General features: G+C 36.4%; 1 protein-coding gene across 2 annotated transcripts in view; it reads right to left on the bottom strand.

Annotated features, from left to right (window-relative positions):
- LOC143067492 (neuroglobin-like) overlaps positions 1-20007 on the bottom strand; it is a 39259-nt gene that overhangs the window by 7350 nt on the left and 11902 nt on the right. For both annotated transcript variants that reach the window (XM_076240800.1, XM_076240801.1), the window contains exon 2: positions 16562-16799. In XM_076240800.1, the coding sequence (XP_076096915.1) occupies positions 16562-16799 (238 nt within the window). The remainder of the gene's footprint in view (positions 1-16561; positions 16800-20007) is intronic.

Raw genomic sequence — 20007 nt, 5'->3', positions numbered from 1 at the left:
ATATTGATACTGATACAAATACAATTGATATTGTGCCGGTTGTGCAAACATTGCATAGATCTCTAGCACAATCATGCGGATTAGAAGACATCTCGGAAATAAGAGTATGAGTTGAAGTGTTGACAAATCGGACAGTGATTGGATCGGCAAATATATAAAGCGGACAGTTATTGGATCATCAGATATCTAAAGCGTTTTTGAAAAAGGGAAAATGAAAAATATATCCATTTCTTAACCAATTTGGTGAAGTTTTTTAAAGTCATAAAATTTTAATATTTAATTTGATTGTATATGCTTTTAAACTTAGTTTTGACTTTGCAGTTTTGTGTATGTACGAATTTGTGTATATTGTTTTAACATGTAAAGTGCTTAGAAAGCGCTATTTCATTGTCATATAACGGCGCTTTGAATATACCTTGTAATAAAAAATAATAAATATAGACATCACAAAACACAATAATGAGTGAAGTCACTCTTTGTGTTGTCGTCCGTAGATTATTAGAAAAAAAAATCGTCATACCAAAAGATATTTTACTGTTAATAAATAAATGTGACTACGACGTTTACCAAACGTAAAACTTAATTTTTCACAAAGTCAATAAAAAACTTATTTTCTGCTGTATACTGTTAGACAGCTCATGGTTATAGGTTTATTAACATTGACAGCATTGAAAAGTTTTGACACATGTTATTCTCTGATGAAATATTTAACAGAAGAAGATGAAAAGTGTATGGTAAAAGCATCCTTACATTCTTTTGTAACAAATATATTTAAGTAACCAATTAACACTCTACTTACATTAACTTGTCTGACGTATTTGAGATCAAACATTTTATATATACATTTGTAGACATTAGCTAATTAAAATCTCATTTCAATATGTAGTAAGTGGTTTTCTATGCTAAAGACTAACACCAATGAGAGCTAAAGGTTCTGATGATTTATTGTACCAGTAGATAAATAACAAGTCACTTGTGGAGTGAATTGTACTGATAAGGTTAACGGCACATCATATAAACATCACACAATCATATGTCCTATATCACTACACATTGCATGGAGTCAGTATTCTATAATAATGTTGTCCAAAATATAACGTTTAAAGGTAAACTATGTGGTCAATATAAACATATAAATTCAATGGACTGTCATGGCTATCGTCCCGTGGAAATGTACAGGTACAAAACAAAGGAAATTAAACTTGACCGCGAAAAAATAAACAGCCAATCAAATACAATGATTCAAGTAAATCCCTAATTAATATTCATAGAAAATAACGTGAATATTACTATACATAAAAGTAAGGTTTTGCAAGTAATAATTTAACCAAAATACAATATTCAAAATATGGAATTAAGCTTTTATAATTAATATAGTAATTAAATAGATGACTTTTACAATATATGAAACGATCATAAAAATCACTCTGCTACATTCTCCTCGCTGTAGGAAAATGACTTCCACGTCATTCCAGTCTGTTCCCCCTTCACTGAAGGTTGACGTCCTCGGCAAGCCATTAACCACTAGTTGTTGCTTCGCATGATATCAAGGATAGTTCTGGACAGTTCAATCTCCAATCCTTTAAATCTTCCTTTCTGTGCTTCTGACTCCAACCAGTGAATCTTCATTAACCAATCTGGCTGTTGAATTGTAGCCTGCTTGGATACAACATAGTCCTCAAGGTACTTCGGTGGTTTCCTGTTCCTCTGTGATCTAGTTGCTACTGGCGAATCTCGTGGTGGTGTCGGTAATATCCGTCTCCTTCGTGGTTGTTCCGGAGCTATGGTGGGTTCATCTGCCTCTTCTAGTGACAAGTCTGTTGGCGCACTCTCATCTTGATCAATAGAAGTGTGTTCCTCAATAGTCTGAGCAGTCGCTTCTTCAGTATCCTCATCACTCACAGGGTTTGGTTCTGCAGCTCTGATAATGTCCACAGGAAGAGCGTCCCCTCCTAAACCAGTTCCCTGCTGATCACTACTCTCAGCTCCATCATGGCCGTCACCAGTGAAACCAAGAGTTCCTTCTTCTTGTAGGTCCACAACTGTAAGTGTTGTCCTGTGTATCCTGATCAAGTATCCAATATCCATACTCCTGCGCCGACTCCTCATCTGATACTTCATCAGTGGTCCTGTTCTCACTGTTCCCTTCAGATTTCGTCGGTTCCTCGGGCTGTTTCTTTCTTCTTTGCCTGGGCGCAGGACGTTTCTTTTCTTTATCAATACTATCTTTGGGCAGATCTCCAATAGGCAAGAACAGATTCCTATGTAGAGTCCTCTTTCTTCCTTCTTTATTCTCTTTCTGAACCACGTACACTGGTATTCCATAATTAGGCTGACTAAGTATACGGTACGGGTAATCTTCCCACCTATCTGCTAATTTGTGCTTTCCATCAAAAGCTAGAGTCTTGACTAAAACTCTATCTCCCGGTTTCAGCACAGCTCCTTTTACTTTCTGGTCGTAGTGTGTCTTTTGTCGTTTCTGGGCAGCAAATATGTTTCTTGTTGCTGTGTCATATGCCTTACGAAGTCTTTCTTGCATTTCCTCTGCATACTTAGTTGTAGTAATAGGTTCAGCTTCATCTCCAATTCCAAAAGCGATATCTATAGGTAGCTTTGATTGTCTTCCGAACATCAGATAGTAAGGAGAAAATCCAGTTGATGTTTGACGAGTGCAGTTGTAAGAAAGGACAAGACCAGCAACATGCGACTTCCAATCTTTCTTCTGGACGTTTTCTAATGTTCCCAGCATACCAAGTAATGTCCTGTTGAAACGTTCAGTGATGCCATTATCCATTGGATGATACGGTGTTGTTCTTGATTTAGTCATGCCAGTGACGTTGCATAATTCCTTGATGATTTTGGATCCAAAGTTGGCACCTTGATCGGAGTGAATTCTTTCTGGCAAACCATAGTGGACGACAAAGTTGTTGAAGAATGCGTCTGCAGTTGTTTTTGCTGTCTGGTTTCTTGTTGGTACTGCCAATGCATATCGAGTGAAGTGGTCTGTTATTACCAGTATGTTCTCAAATCCACCTTCTTGTCGTCTCAATGCTGATAAGTGGTGCTCTGTGACTTGCTGGCTGCTTTCGTCGTATACATCTGTCGCAGTTCGATATCCAGTTGTCAACATCTCGATTCATTCCAAACCAAACAAAACGATCTCTAACCAATGATACTGTTTTGTCTCTGCCTTGATGTCCCATCTTATCATGTAATGATGTTAATACTTTGGAAATGCAGACTTCAGGTAGTACAAGTTGTTTACGTTGTTCCCCATTATCGTGCATAATACGATAGAGTACGCCATCCACCATTTTCAATTTGTCATAGTTGTTAATAAACCAAGTGTTCCATGGTGAACGTTCTAACTGTTCTTTTCGTGGCTTGCGATGTTCATCAACCCAATATATCCAATCTTTAAGGTAAGTATCTTGCTTCTGTTCCATCTTAATGTTGACTAGGTGTTGTGATGGTAAGTATGGATCATCAGTGCTTTTAGATGTTGTCATCGATAACGTCTGAACATATGGTTGTGCATGTTGTAACTGACAAATGGCTTTCACAGAATCTGTACTAATGTTGGAGGTGTTGGTACGACCAAGAAGTTCTGGAAGTCTGGAAAGTGCATCTGCATCAGCGTTGTTGGCACCAGGTCGATAGACGATATTAAAGTTGTATGATGACAAACTTGCTATCCAACGATGACCAGTGGCATCTAGCTTCGCTGTTGTTAAAACATAGGTAAGTGGGTTGTTGTCTGTAACCACGGTAAATGTGTTGCCATAAAGGTAATCATGAAATTTCTCTGTTACTGACCATTTCAGAGCAAGGAATTCTAATTTATGGACTGGATAGTTCCTCTCAGTCTTACTAAGTCCTCTGCTGGCATAGGCTATGGCTCTTTTCTTTCCTTCTTGTGATTGGTACAGTATTGCTCCAAGACCAAGCATAGATGCGTCTGTATGTAGTTCAAAAGGTTCCTTCTAACGTTGATAACCAAGAATAGGTGGCATCACAAGTTGATTTTTGAGCTTCTGGAAGGCATCTTCTTGTGGCTTGTCCCAAACCCATGATGTAACTGTTGGCTTCTTAAGTTTTCGCTTACTGGACTTCTTTGGTGCAGGCATCAAGTCTGTGAGAGGTCTTGCTATCTTAGAGAAGTCTTTGACAAACTTGCGGTAATAACCGACGAAACCAAGGAAGCGACGTACTTCTTCTGGCGTTGTGGGTCGAGGCCAGTTGATGACTTTCTCTAGTTTATCTGGATCTGGTGAAATACCATCTTTAGAGACAATGTGACCGATGTACTTAACTTTGTCTTTGAAGAATGCACATTTCTTGGGCGAAAGTTTCAAGTTGTGTTCTCTTAGTCGTTGTAGTACCATCTGTAGTCTTTCAAGATGTTCTTCATACGTCTCTGAAAAGATGATCAAATCTTCAAGGTATATAAAGCATACATCTAGGTGAAGATCTCCAAGTATCTGTTCCATGAGACGTTGGTAAGTTGCTGGGCTGTTTACGAGGCCAAACGGAAGTCTGTTAAACTCGTAGAAACCAAAAGGACCGACTGTAAACGCTGTTCTAGCCTTGTGTGTCTCTTCAACCTCCACTTGGTGATAACCACTCTTCATGTCCATCACGGTATAGTAGTTGTTTCCTCCCAAGGCGCCAAGGATTTCTTCGCTTCTAGGAAGAGCATATGAGTCTTTAATTGTCAGCTGGTTCAATTGTCTATAGTCCACACACATTCTGAGCTTGTTGTCTTTCTTCCTAACCAATACAACATTCGATGACCAAGGCGAATGTGAACGACGAATGATCCCAGCAGTAAGAAGTTGTTGAATATGAGTTCTAACTTCGTCGAATAAAGCAGGTGGAATACGCCGGTGTCGTTGTTTGAATGGTGTTTTATCTATCAGTTCTATCTTATGCTGTACGGCGGTGATGTGGCCTATATCAGTATCTGAAGTGCTGAATACATCTCTGAATTGATGAAGTAATTCTCTGGCTTTACGTAGTTGATCATCAGTAAGTGTGTCTTGAAATGTAGATTCATTCCATGCATCTTGTTCGTAGGTATCTGGTACATCAATGTCGGTGACTGAAACAGGCTGAAGTTCGCAAAGGATGGCATTTGGCGAAACTGTCACTGTTCTGGTAGTTACGTTGCTGATATGAACTGGTATGATGCTGTTGTTTCTATACTGATATGATACTAATGATGGAGCTATATCTAAGTCAGATGGTATTGCTGCTCTATCAGTTGACTGTAGGAGTCCACAAACTGGATGGTATGGTAGTTGATGGTCCATGTATCCCTGTAGCACGACATCTTTGTTAGGTGGTATACGGATTGTCTTTCCTTCAGCACTCTTAATGATGGAAGGTCTGTTGCATCTCTTCTGTAGTTCCTTATCTCTAAGTAGGAGACATCTAAACGTGATATACCAAGGTGTGTGTAAATCTGCTGTTTGTAGAAAGCGTGATCCATATCGTTGCTTTACATCAGTCATGGCTGCTGTCAAAACGTTGGTTCCCAGAAGAAGTGGTACAAGCTGGTTGTAAGAACTGTCTGGGACGACTAACAGTAAGCATTGCTGAGGATCTGATGATGTAGATGTACCTGGTAACTGTAAATCTGCAGAGATATAACCAAGATATGGCATGTTCTGGCCATCTGCACATTCGATGTTAAGTATCTGGTTGAGTGTCTGGATAAGACTGTCAGCAAGGTACTGTCGATGGAATGACTGGCTAACTGTACTAACTGTAGAACCAGTATCTAGTAGTGCTGATGCTTGAAGTCCATTGATGACTACTGTGACTTCATTAGAGCTACCAAGTAATCCTTCTGTATCACCTGATGACTGTCGTTGTTGGTACATCTTAGCTTCAGTGTTCATCTGCTGAAAATTACAAGCTTTTCTACTGTGATCGAGTCTAACTCTGCAGGCAAAAGCATAGTGGCCTGGTTGTCCACATCTGTAGCATATAACAGGTTCTCTGGATGGTTGAGATACATAAGTCGGAGTAGGAGCAGGTTGGTATTCAGCTTCTATCTGGTCCCAGTATGGACGTTGTTTGTTGGGTCTTCGGTGACGACGACGTTTTCTGCGTGGTGGGATCAAAAGTGTCGTAGGTATTGTAGGGCTGGTCATACATGGCGTTGTAACATGGCTCATTCGGTTGGTCATACATGGCGAACGATGTAGTGTACCTATAAACATTCAATTCATTCACCCTAATTCAAGTTCAATATTAATGCAAAAATCTAATAAGTGTCAACACCACCACACTAAATGATCAAATGCAAATTTTTAATCAATACTAAAAAATAATCAACAATGTCTATCTACAATCTCAAAATCTAGATACTATCTAACTCAGTGAATGTCTAATATGTAAATAATATGATAATACATTTTAATTCATATCAACTTAAGTACCAAGTCACTAAACAAAGTACATTTGTAAAACGATATATATACTGTGTATCTAATACCAACTAGCAATGCTACACATAAAACATAATGTGTGTTATAATTGCTAAGTTCAACTGAGCATTGACCTATACCATGTGGGTTATAGTTCAATGTAAGTACAATACACTACAACTGTATACCGAAAAATAAATTTAAAATATAAAAGTGTGTGCTATATACTATGTAGCTATGCTACTGTAATCTACAAAGTATGTTTATCACTATCAGCAATACATGTACACCATAAATGAATGCCTATATAAATATAAGTGTACATGTCCTCTGACAGACTAAGTCCGTATCCAAGTAAGCCTCGAAAGGAAACAAAAAATTTAAGTGTATAAATGTTTAAGTATGAAAAGGTCAAAATGTAGGACGTTAAAAAAAAAATTTAAAGTCCAAAAAGTGAATGCAAAATTTCAAAATTAAATAAGTTCTAAGTTTCAATGTATCAAAGTGGTATACAGTATATAATGTAAATAAATAAGTCCTACCTTAAACTAGAAAACTATTCCAATAATTACACTGTTCCACAAAAGTATAATTAAATCACAATATTGCACAATGTAGAATAATTCAAGTTCAGTTTTCCAAAAGTGAAAAACAAAAAGTCAAGTTACTATAAGTAACATCCGGTACTATAATGTCATCCGGTAAACTGTAAACAAACGCACGTGGACGATGATCACATGGGTCGGAATGTTAGTAAACATAAACACGTGGTAAAGTTCATCACATGGTACCATAACGGAAGTAAACAAACACACACAGTCACTGTATACATGGACTCGAGACATCTAATGGTGGTCACTGACATCAAATCTGGATCTCCACAAAAACTGGTATGTGCCATCAACCCAACGAAACGTGGGCGCCATTTGTAGTAAGTGGTTTTCTATGCTAAAGACTAACACCAATGAGAGCTAAAGGTTCTGATGATTTATTGTACCAGTAGATAAATAACAAGTCACTTGTGGAGTGAGTTGTACTGATAAGGTTAACGGCACATCATATAAACATCACACAATCATATGTCCTATATCACTACACATTGCATGGAGTCAGTATTCTATAATAATGTTGTCCAAAATATAACGTTTAAAGGTAAACTATGTGGTCAATATAAACATATAAATTCAATGGACTGTCATGGCTATCGTCCCGTGGAAATGTACAGGTACAAAACAAAGGAAATTAAACTTGACCGCGAAAAAATAAACAGCCAATCAAATACAATGATTCAAGTAAATCCCTAATTAATATTCATAGAAAATAACGTGAATATTACTATACATAAAAGTAAGGTTTTGCAAGTAATAATTTAACCAAAATACAATATTCAAAATATGGAATTAAGCTTTTATAATTAATATAGTAATTAAATAGATGACTTTTACAATATATGAAACGATCATAAAAATCACTCTGCTACATTCTCCTCGCTGTAGGAAAATGACTTCCACGTCATTCCAGTCTGTTCCCCCTTCACTGAAGGTTGACGTCCTCGGCAAGCCATTAACCACTAGTTGTTGCTTCGCATGATATCAAGGATAGTTCTGGACAGTTCAATCTCCAATCCTTTAAATCTTCCTTTCTGTGCTTCTGACTCCAACCAGTGAATCTTCATTAACCAATCTGGCTGTTGAATTGTAGCCTGCTTGGATACAACATAGTCCTCAAGGTACTTCGGTGGTTTCCTGTTCCTCTGTGATCTAGTTGCTACTGGCGAATCTCGTGGTGGTGTCGGTAATATCCGTCTCCTTCGTGGTTGTTCCGGAGCTATGGTGGGTTCATCTGCCTCTTCTAGTGACAAGTCTGTTGGCGCACTCTCATCTTGATCAATAGAAGTGTGTTCCTCAATAGTCTGAGCAGTCGCTTCTTCAGTATCCTCATCACTCACAGGGTTTGGTTCTGCAGCTCTGATAATGTCCACAGGAAGAGCGTCCCCTCCTAAACCAGTTCCCTGCTGATCACTACTCTCAGCTCCATCATGGCCGTCACCAGTGAAACCAAGAGTTCCTTCTTCTTGTAGGTCCACAACTGGTACATCACTGTAAGTGTTGTCCTGTGTATCCTGATCAAGTATCCAATATCCATACTCCTGCGCCGACTCCTCATCTGATACTTCATCAGTGGTCCTGTTCTCACTGTTCCCTTCAGATTTCGTCGGTTCCTCGGGCTGTTTCTTTCTTCTTTGCCTGGGCGCAGGACGTTTCTTTTCTTTATCAATACTATCTTTGGGCAGATCTCCAATAGGCAAGAACAGATTCCTATGTAGAGTCCTCTTTCTTCCTTCTTTATTCTCTTTCTGAACCACGTACACTGGTATTCCATAATTAGGCTGACTAAGTATACGGTACGGGTAATCTTCCCACCTATCTGCTAATTTGTGCTTTCCATCAAAAGCTAGAGTCTTGACTAAAACTCTATCTCCCGGTTTCAGCACAGCTCCTTTTACTTTCTGGTCGTAGTGTGTCTTTTGTCGTTTCTGGGCAGCAAATATGTTTCTTGTTGCTGTGTCATATGCCTTACGAAGTCTTTCTTGCATTTCCTCTGCATACTTAGTTGTAGTAATAGGTTCAGCTTCATCTCCAATTCCAAAAGCGATATCTATAGGTAGCTTTGGTTGTCTTCCGAACATCAGATAGTAAGGAGAAAATCCAGTTGATGTTTGACGAGTGCAGTTGTAAGAAAGGACAAGACCAGCAACATGCGACTTCCAATCTTTCTTCTGGACGTTTTCTAATGTTCCCAGCATACCAAGTAATGTCCTGTTGAAACGTTCAGTGATGCCATTATCCATTGGATGATACGGTGTTGTTCTTGATTTAGTCATGCCAGTGACGTTGCATAATTCCTTGATGATTTTGGATCCAAAGTTGGCACCTTGATCGGAGTGAATTCTTTCTGGCAAACCATAGTGGACGACAAAGTTGTTGAAGAATGCGTCTGCAGTTGTTTTTGCTGTCTGGTTTCTTGTTGGTACTGCCAATGCATATCGAGTGAAGTGGTCTGTTATTACCAGTATGTTCTCAAATCCACCTTCTTGTCGTCTCAATGCTGATAAGTGGTGCTCTGTGACTTGCTGGCTGCTTTCGTCGTATACATCTGTCGCAGTTCGATATCCAGTTGTCAACATCTCGATTCATTCCAAACCAAACAAAACGATCTCTAACCAATGATACTGTTTTGTCTCTGCCTTGATGTCCCATCTTATCATGTAATGATGTTAATACTTTGGAAATGCAGACTTCAGGTAGTACAAGTTGTTTACGTTGTTCCCCATTATCGTGCATAATACGATAGAGTACGCCATCCACCATTTTCAATTTGTCATAGTTGTTAATAAACCAAGTGTTCCATGGTGAACGTTCTAACTGTTCTTTTCGTGGCTTGCGATGTTCATCAACCCAATATATCCAATCTTTAAGGTAAGTATCTTGCTTCTGTTCCATCTTAATGTTGATTAGGTGTTGTGATGGTAAGTATGGATCATCAGTGCTTTTAGATGTTGTCATCGATAACGTCTGAACATATGGTTGTGCATGTTGTAACTGACAAATGGCTTTCACAGAATCTGTACCAATGTTGGAGGTGTTGGTACGACCAAGAAGTTCTGGAAGTCTGGAAAGTGCATCTGCATCAGCGTTGTTGGCACCAGGTCGATAGACGATATTAAAGTTGTATGATGACAAACTTGCTATCCAACGATGACCAGTGGCATCTAGCTTCGCTGTTGTTAAAACGTAGGTAAGTGGGTTGTTGTCTGTAACCACGGTAAATGTGTTGCCATAAAGGTAATCATGAAATTTCTCTGTTACTGACCATTTCAGAGCAAGGAATTCTAATTTATGGACTGGATAGTTCCTCTCAGTCTTACTAAGTCCTCTGCTGGCATAGGCTATGGCTCTTTTCTTTCCTTCTTGTGATTGGTACAGTATTGCTCCAAGACCAAGCATAGATGCGTCTGTATGTAGTTCAAAAGGTTCCTTCTAACGTTGATAACCAAGAATAGGTGGCATCACAAGTTGATTTTTGAGCTTCTGGAAGGCATCTTCTTGTGGCTTGTCCCAAACCCATGATGTAACTGTTGGCTTCTTAAGTTTTCGCTTACTGGACTTCTTTGGTGCAGGCATCAAGTCTGTGAGAGGTCTTGCTATCTTAGAGAAGTCTTTGACAAACTTGCGGTAATAACCGACGAAACCAAGGAAGCGACGTACTTCTTCTGGCGTTGTGGGTCGAGGCCAGTTGATGACTTTCTCTAGTTTATCTGGATCTGGTGAAATACCATCTTTAGAGACAATGTGACCGATGTACTTAACTTTGTCTTTGAAGAATGCACATTTCTTGGGCGAAAGTTTCAAGTTGTGTTCTCTTAGTCGTTGTAGTACCATCTGTAGTCTTTCAAGATGTTCTTCATACGTCTCTGAAAAGATGATCAAATCGTCAAGGTATATAAAGCATACATCTAGGTGAAGATCTCCAAGTATCTGTTCCATGAGACGTTGGTAAGTTGCTGGGCTGTTTACGAGGCCAAACGGAAGTCTGTTAAACTCGTAGAAACCAAAAGGACCGACTGTAAACGCTGTTCTAGCCTTGTGTGTCTCTTCAACCTCCACTTGGTGATAACCACTCTTCATGTCCATCACGGTATAGTAGTTGTTTCCTCCCAAGGCGCCAAGGATTTCTTCGCTTCTAGGAAGAGCATATGAGTCTTTAATTGTCAGCTGGTTCAATTGTCTATAGTCCACACACATTCTGAGCTTGTTGTCTTTCTTCCTAACCAATACAACATTCGATGACCAAGGCGAATGTGAACGACGAATGATCCCAGCAGTAAGAAGTTGTTGAATATGAGTTCTAACTTCGTCGAATAAAGCAGGTGGAATACGCCGGTGTCGTTGTTTGAATGGTGTTTTATCTATCAGTTCTATCTTATGCTGTACGGCGGTGATGTGGCCTATATCAGTATCTGAAGTGCTGAATACATCTCTGAATTGATGAAGTAATTCTCTGGCTTTACGTAGTTGATCATCAGTAAGTGTGTCTTGAAATGTAGATTCATTCCATGCATCTTGTTCGTAGGTATCTGGTACATCAATGTCGGTGACTGAAACAGGCTGAAGTTCGCAAAGGATGGCATTTGGCGAAACTATCACTGTTCTGGTAGTTACGTTGCTGATATGAACTGGTATGATGCTGTTGTTTCTATACTGATATGATACTAATGATGGAGCTATATCTAAGTCAGATGGTATTGCTGCTCTATCAGTTGACTGTAGGAGTCCACAAACTGGATGGTATGGTAGTTGATGGTCCATGTATCCCTGTAGCACGACATCTTTGTTAGGTGGTATACGGATTGTCTTTCCTTCAGCACTCTTAATGATGGAAGGTCTGTTGCATCTCTTCTGTAGTTCCTTATCTCTAAGTAGGAGACATCTAAACGTGATATACCAAGGTGTGTGTAAATCTGCTGTTTGTAGAAAGCGTGATCCATATCGTTGCTTTACATCAGTCATGGCTGCTGTCAAAACGTTGGTTCCCAGAAGAAGTGGTACAAGCTGGTTGTAAGAACTGTCTGGGACGACTAACAGTAAGCATTGCTGAGGATCTGATGATGTAGATGTACCTGGTAACTGTAAATCTGCAGAGATATAACCAAGATATGGCATGTTCTGGCCATCTGCACATTCGATGTTAAGTATCTGGTTGAGTGTCTGGATAAGACTGTCAGCAAGGTACTGTCGATGGAATGAATGGCTAACTGTACTAACTGTAGAACCAGTATCTAGTAGTGCTGATGCTTGAAGTCCATTGATGACTACTGTGACTTCATTAGAGCTACCAAGTAATCCTTCTGTATCACCTGATGACTGTCGTTGTTGGTACATCTTAGCTTCAGTGTTCATCTGCTGAAAATTACAAGCTTTTCTACTGTGATCGAGTCTAACTCTGCAGGCAAAAGCATAGTGGCCTGGTTGTCCACATCTGTAGCATATAACAGGTTCTCTGGATGGTTGAGATACATAAGTCAGAGTAGGAGCAGGTTGGTATTCAGCTTCTATCTGGTCCCAGTATGGACGTTGTTTGTTGGGTCTTCGGTGACGACGACGTTTTCTGCGTGGTGGGATCAAAAGTGTCGTAGGTATTGTAGGGCTGGTCATACATGGCGTTGTAACATGGCTCATTCGGTTGGTCATACATGGCGAACGATGTAGTGTACCTATAAACATTCAATTCATTCACCCTAATTCAAGTTCAATATTAATGCAAAAATCTAATAAGTGTCAACACCACCACACTAAATGATCAAATGCAAATTTTTAATCAATACTAAAAAATAATCAACAATGTCTATCTACAATCTCAAAATCTAGATACTATCTAACTCAGTGAATGTCTAATATGTAAATAATATGATAATACATTTTAATTCATATCAACTTAAGTACCAAGTCACTAAACAAAGTACATTTGTAAAACGATATATATACTGTGTATCTAATACCAACTAGCAATGCTACACATAAAACATAATGTGTGTTATAATTGCTAAGTTCAACTGAGCATTGACCTATACCATGTGGGTTATAGTTTAATGTAAGTACAATACACTACAACTGTATACCGAAAAATAAATTTAAAATATAAAAGTGTGTGCTATATACTATGTAGCTATGCTACTGTAATCTACAAAGTATGTTTATCACTATCAGCAATACATGTACACCATAAATGAATGCCTATATAAATATAAGTGTACATGTCCTCTGACAGACTAAGTCCGTATCCAAGTAAGCCTCGAAAGGAAACAAAAAATTTAAGTGTATAAATGTTTAAGTATGAAAAGGTCAAAATGTAGGACGTTAAAAAAAAATTTAAAGTCCAAAAAGTGAATGCAAAATTTCAAAATTAAATAAGTTCTAAGTTTCAATGTATCAAAGTGGTATACAGTATATAATGTAAATAAATAAGTCCTACCTTAAACTAGAAAACTATTCCAATAATTACACTGTTCCACAAAAGTATAATTAAATCACAATATTGCACAATGTAGAATAATTCAAGTTCAGTTTTCCAAAAGTGAAAAACAAAAAGTCAAGTTACTATAAGTAACATCCGGTACTATAATGTCATCCGGTAAACTGTAAACAAACGCACGTGGACGATGATCACATGGGTCGGAATGTTAGTAAACATAAACACGTGGTAAAGTTCATCACATGGTACCATAACGGAAGTAAACAAACACACACGGTCACTGTATACATGGACTCGAGACATCTAATGGTGGTCACTGACATCAAATCTGGATCTCCACAAAAACTGGTATGTGCCATCAACCCAACGAAACGTGGGCGCCATTTGTAGTAAGTGGTTTTCTATGCTAAAGACTAACACCAATGAGAGCTAAAGGTTCTGATGATTTATTGTACCAGTAGATAAATAACAAGTCACTTGTGGAGTGAGTTGTACTGATAAGGTTAACGGCACATCATATAAACATCACACAATCATATGTCCTATATCACTACACATTGCATGGAGTCAGTATTCTATAATAATGTTGTCCAAAATATAACGTTTAAAGGTAAACTATGTGGTCAATATAAACATATAAATTCAATGGACTGTCATGGCTATCGTCCCGTGGAAATGTACAGGTACAAAACAAAGGAAATTAAACTTGACCGCGAAAAAATAAACAGCCAATCAAATACAATGATTCAAGTAAATCCCTAATGAATATTCATAGAAAATAACGTGAATATTACTATACATAAAAGTAAGGTTTTGCAAGTAATAATTTAATCAAAATACAATATTCAAAATATGGAATTAAGCTTTTATAATTAATATAGTAATTAAATAGATGATTTTTACAATATATGAAACGATCATAAAAATCACTCTGCTACAAATACACCGGTAACTGAGTTGTGAATATTTACATAATTAAATTGTTGTTTTGATAATTGTAAAAAAATGATTCGTTAGGGCTATTTCGATCTAATAAGACAGAACTTTTAGCTATATCACAGAAACCGCTACAGTTTTTTAAAATTTATGAATCTTACAATTTGCATGTTTTTATTTCCACTTCATGTGTTCGGTGAATTTTGAAACTAGCATTTGAAGTGTCATCAAGTGTTCTTAAAACACATAAATTGTTACACAATCACAGTTTTTGATTATTTCTATGTGAACTATTAATACAAACATTATAATCAATTTGTTTTGTAGAGTAAGAATTCGAAGTTTACCTTCATTTAATCTTTATCATTAAAATCAGTGTCAGAGGATGGATACATGGAATCATTTTACCATAGTTAAGAACGTTGTCCATGAAACTCACAATGAGTTGCATTCGCAAATACACAAGACAAGACAAGACAATAATAAAAAAAATGAATAAAGTCTTGTCTTGTCTTTTCTTGGTATTGCCTTTACCTGACTCGCAAAAGGTGGGTTCAGTTAAGTAATCGATATATTCCTTCTGTCCAAAAACTTCACTGTTACTTTTAAAAAATCAATTAACTGCCATAGAGGTTCAGGCCCAAAGGTTGACTAAGGAATGTGTCATCTGGACAGTGCGACATTTGAACCAATCTAAGCATAGTCGTCTTGTTTGCTGTTTGAGAATTAAACAACGGCAGCTGTTAGGAATGGAGTCGTAAATGAAATCGAACCCTCTTGTTGGGAGAATGCGACAGAAAAACACAGTTTTGTTAATTTTTTTTACGAAAGTGACATTCGCATTGCCTTTGTTTTCATACTTTACAGATAATTAAAGTTTTATATTTATACTATGATTTTTTTCTGTAACTTTATAAATCAATGTCGTCCCTTGCTTAAACCAAACAAGTTCACATGGTTAAAGCTGCAGTTTTGTACTTTTTATTTTCGTGATGATTCAATATCATTTTCATTGAAATATTGCATAACTTATTGATTAGCTTTAACATGAATAGAAAGACGGGAGAAACATTCGATTGAGTGATTTCCAGTATCTTGCTTGTAACTTGGTCATTCTGTAATATTTTTTGTCAAAGGGAAAAGATGGTACATATCTTTTTAACAAAAAAAAAGAAGAGGAAATATATATTTGTCTAATTCTAGAATATCTTTCTGTTTACCCTTAAATAAATTCAATGAAAGATACTTGCTATTTAAGTATTACAAAAAATAAGTATTCTGAGTGGATTGAGTCTCAATCTCGAAACATATTTTATGAGAAAAAAAGCCTTGAAATAGGACTCTAACATGTATATTAGTAGATAGAAAAAGCCACACACAGTATTTTACCATTATGGTATCTTCTGTACGAGTTAGTTTTATGTTTGACTGAAACACATTTTGCATGTTACTGACCTGTGACTATATGATGCTTTACATTTAATTTGCACAATAACATTAAACAGTTGGTATAATGTAACTTGATAGTTTTAAAATACAGTTCTATTACATGTTTTAAACTTCAGCCACACAAAATAATTATATTTTCCCAAGGCACAGCTGATGCTACAAGCATACATAAGTACATGTACAATTATGCAAACCAAAATACCAATATATATCAAATTTTATTGGGATTCGAACACCTGCTTCTGTGACATCGCGACAACAACACTGCCTGCACTGTGTCCAGAGCTGTAGACCACACTACAAACTAGGTTATATATACTAGTACAATATAGTTTTCGTTAGTTGAGTAGTTTCTTTCCTCGTAGGCTTTATGGCAGATTGTAACACAGTAAATGGTGTAAAGTTGAAGTAGTATATGGTGTACCTTTCAGATCAGCTATATTTTGTCTATCGTGAAGGATGATAAAATAGTTAACATGCCGTCACGTCAAATTTTAATTTTATTATACACGTTTCAACATGTGACAACGTTAGGACAGACGTTCTCTGTAGGATAACACATGGTTATACAGGGATTACACCATAATGTAATAGTTATAATAATACTTTATAAATTTCATGTGTCCGATGCGCTCTTTTGGATTTATAATAAATACCTAAACATGTAAAGGCTGTTTATGTATTTAAATTAATATATACTGTAGACTCACCTTCAACATTTGTGGTTTAATATGCCTTTTTACATGTGTTTGTCCTATTGACACCATAACATTATTTAAAAAATCTGATTCATCTAAACTCTCTACTGCTGCCCCTAGTCCTTCCATCACAGATATCGCGTGTTTTTGTAACATATCTTTGTCTATTTCCCATTCCAATTGATTTTCGTTGTTCATTCGCACAATTTTTGGAAATAATGATTTAACATCTGGTTCAGTTTCGAAAAATCTACAAAAAGAGAAAAGACAATAAATTTCACGTTAGATGTTCTATGATGACTGAATATTAGTTGTGTTTCAAAATAGATTGGAAAAAGATCTTCCTTTATGTCAGACGTTGTTTTTAAATCCATGCCAAAGATATCAGAATTTTTACCTGAACTGGAGTGATCGGAGAAAATTCGACAAAATATTTTGTACGCATCTTTCATATACGTTGAAAAACGGCGACAAAGTCTTTATCCCTGTAATATGTGAGTAGATGTTCTCTTACATATAATGATGTAATAACAATATCTTGAAGACTCTCGATATTCTATGAATTGTGATATAATAGTTTAAGAAACAAGAGAGCAACCATTAAATACAGTTATAGATACAAAGTGATGATATGTTTAAGAGCAATGGGGTACTGCTTTATCGTCCATTGTAGACTTTATGGTGTTTATGGTTTTAATGTTGGTTGTCTAAAGCATATACAAGGTTTTGATATTTACAATGAAATGACGTTGAATTTGAAGAATAAAAGAAAAGAACAGACGTATCGCATTTTTGAACGTTTCTGAATGGTATAACAAAAATACTCAATTCCAAGGTAATTTAAAAAGGAGAAGCCTATAAAAACTGACCGAATCAAACGCTATCAATCTACGGAACTAGAGAAAATTATTAGAATGAAAACATACAAGGTACCTTACCGTGGTAGATGTACAGATGTTTGACGAGAAGCAATTATTAAGTTCATCATTTTGAATTAGTTTTGTCTCATTGAAAGCGAAATTTCACAGTGGTAGATCAAATGTTTTATTTATATCAAGTCTACAAAAGTTTCCGACAGTGAAGATGTAATTATTTGAAAATCAAACATTTCCATCTAAGCAATGAATACTTCTCATTTTAAAATATGAACTACGGATTTGCAAAAATCGCCTGATTAGCTTAATAGATGGTACATTTTAGTATATATATATAAAAAAAGAACTGACATCCAAATGGTTAAATGAGGTTATTTTACTTTCGAGCTTTGAAGCCATTTTATTCAATGTGAATTTCAGTAATTTAAATCATGTTAAGCATACCGCAGGGTCTAGTCAAATTTGAAGAGTATTTTACTCTTAATAATGGATTTAAAAAAAAATATTTGAAATAAATTGTGTATGGAAATTGGGAATGTGTCAACGAGACAACAATCCGACCAAAGAGCAGAAAACAGCCCAAGATAACCAATGGGTCTTCAACACAGCGAGAACTCCCGCACCCGGGGGGCGGGACTCAGCTGTTCCTTAAACAAAAATGTGTACTATTTCAGTGAAAATTGATACGATACTCAACTCCGAAACATAAAAAAGAAAAATAAAAGAAAAATAAAAAACAACATACAAGACTAACAAAGGCTTGATGCTCCGGACAGGCGCAACAAATACAGCGGGATTAATCTTATTTTGTCAGATATCTAGCCAATGTAGAATAAACTAACACGCAGTAAAATTCAGATGAAAAGAAGTCCGAATCCGATATCAGAATAGGTAACAAGAAAATAAGCAAAATGACAATAAAACATAAATTAACAAAGGACTACTGGCAGTTACTGACATGCCAGCTACAGACTTCAATTAAACTGATTGGAATATTCTGTCTTCATTATATATATGAAAATCAAGCTCAATCCCTCCTGTTAGTGGTTTAGTACAAACTATTTTATACTATATCAGAAGAACATAACATATTATGCGAACATGAAAGTACATTCAACATGAAAAATACATTCAAAAATCAAATGACTTATTCAATGTAATTTTATAAACTGCCATGTCTACTATCAATCTGATAGTCTCGCCAAAGTGAGATTAACATCCAGCAGAGGGGATTGGATATAAAACCATTCAATTGTTTTCCCGTGTAGATGATGAAATTGGTTGGATTTTGTTGAGAAATTGTTATGAAGATTCGGCAAGATAGTAAATTTTCTTTCTGCAATTAACAAGAATCATTTTTCATTAAATGAATTATGGCATTTCCTTAAATACTATAATATCTGTAACGAGGCATTTCATACAACGTTATATAATTCAAGTTGTAAATTTATTCATTATGAATCTTTAGTTGCATGTCTTAATGTGTGTTTAATCATTTATGAACATGTACAAAATACTACCACAATGAAGGAAGATTACATGTTATATTTATATGAAAAAAATGTGGCATTTTAGAACCAATTATAAAATATAATCAGAAGAATGGAATATTTTAAAAGCAACAACTTAAATTTAAATCTTAACAGGTCTAAAATATAATTTGATATGCTTACCCTTCCGGAGCACCTGGGATCACCCCTAGTTTTTTGGGGGGTTCGTGTTGTTTATTCTTTAGTTTTCTATGTTGTGTCATGTGTGCTGTTTTTTTTTTTTGTCTTTTTCATTTTAGCCATGGCGTTGTCAGTTTGTTTTAGATTTATGAGTTTGACTGTCCCTTTGGTATCTTTCGTCCCTCTTTTGAGTACATAATTATCATAAGTAAAATTGAAAATGGGAATGGGGAATGTGTCAAAGAGACACCAACCCGCCCAAATGCAGATAACAGCCGAAGGTCACCAATTGGTCTTCAAAAACGCGGCGGGGTTAAACATGACATTAATATACAAAATGACAATAGACAATGCGTGTCGGTTGAAAACGAAACTTTACGACAAAAGAGATGATTTTCGACTTCCCAACTGTGGACTTTCTAATTCTATGAAGTAACATTCCAGCAGCAATATATTTCTCCTAGTTGATACGATATTCAAGAGATTGCTATTCCTATTATTATGTCCTTGATTGAATTACTGATACAAGGAAAGCAATCCACAAAGTGTTCTTAATGGTATAAATCCAAAATACACCCCTTTAAGAAAATTTAGACACCATCACGAGTTTGGTTGACCATTATAGAACATCTGTCTCACAGAGAAGGTCAAAATGTGACCCATTACTGTAGATTAGATATATTTGGCAAAAAATAAATTAAAAAATGATTTCATCTATATATATAAAAAAAACATGTATTAATGGATTGTCTTTGTGTTGTAAATTAATATTTTCCTCCTCAAACTCTGCAATGCAACTTTTACAAAATCATGCAAAATACAAAATGCAGTATACTGTAAAAAAAGTCTTCCATAGAAATGTATAGATTTAGATAATAGATTTTTTATTTTATAATTTCACTAGATTCCATAC

The sequence above is a fragment of the Mytilus galloprovincialis genome, chromosome 3 (assembly GCF_965363235.1).
Source record: "Mytilus galloprovincialis chromosome 3, xbMytGall1.hap1.1, whole genome shotgun sequence".
Classification (NCBI taxonomy): Eukaryota; Metazoa; Mollusca; class Bivalvia; order Mytilida; family Mytilidae; genus Mytilus; species Mytilus galloprovincialis.
Note: the sequence above shows the minus strand (reverse complement) of the source record. Positions and strands in the feature narration are given on the sequence as shown.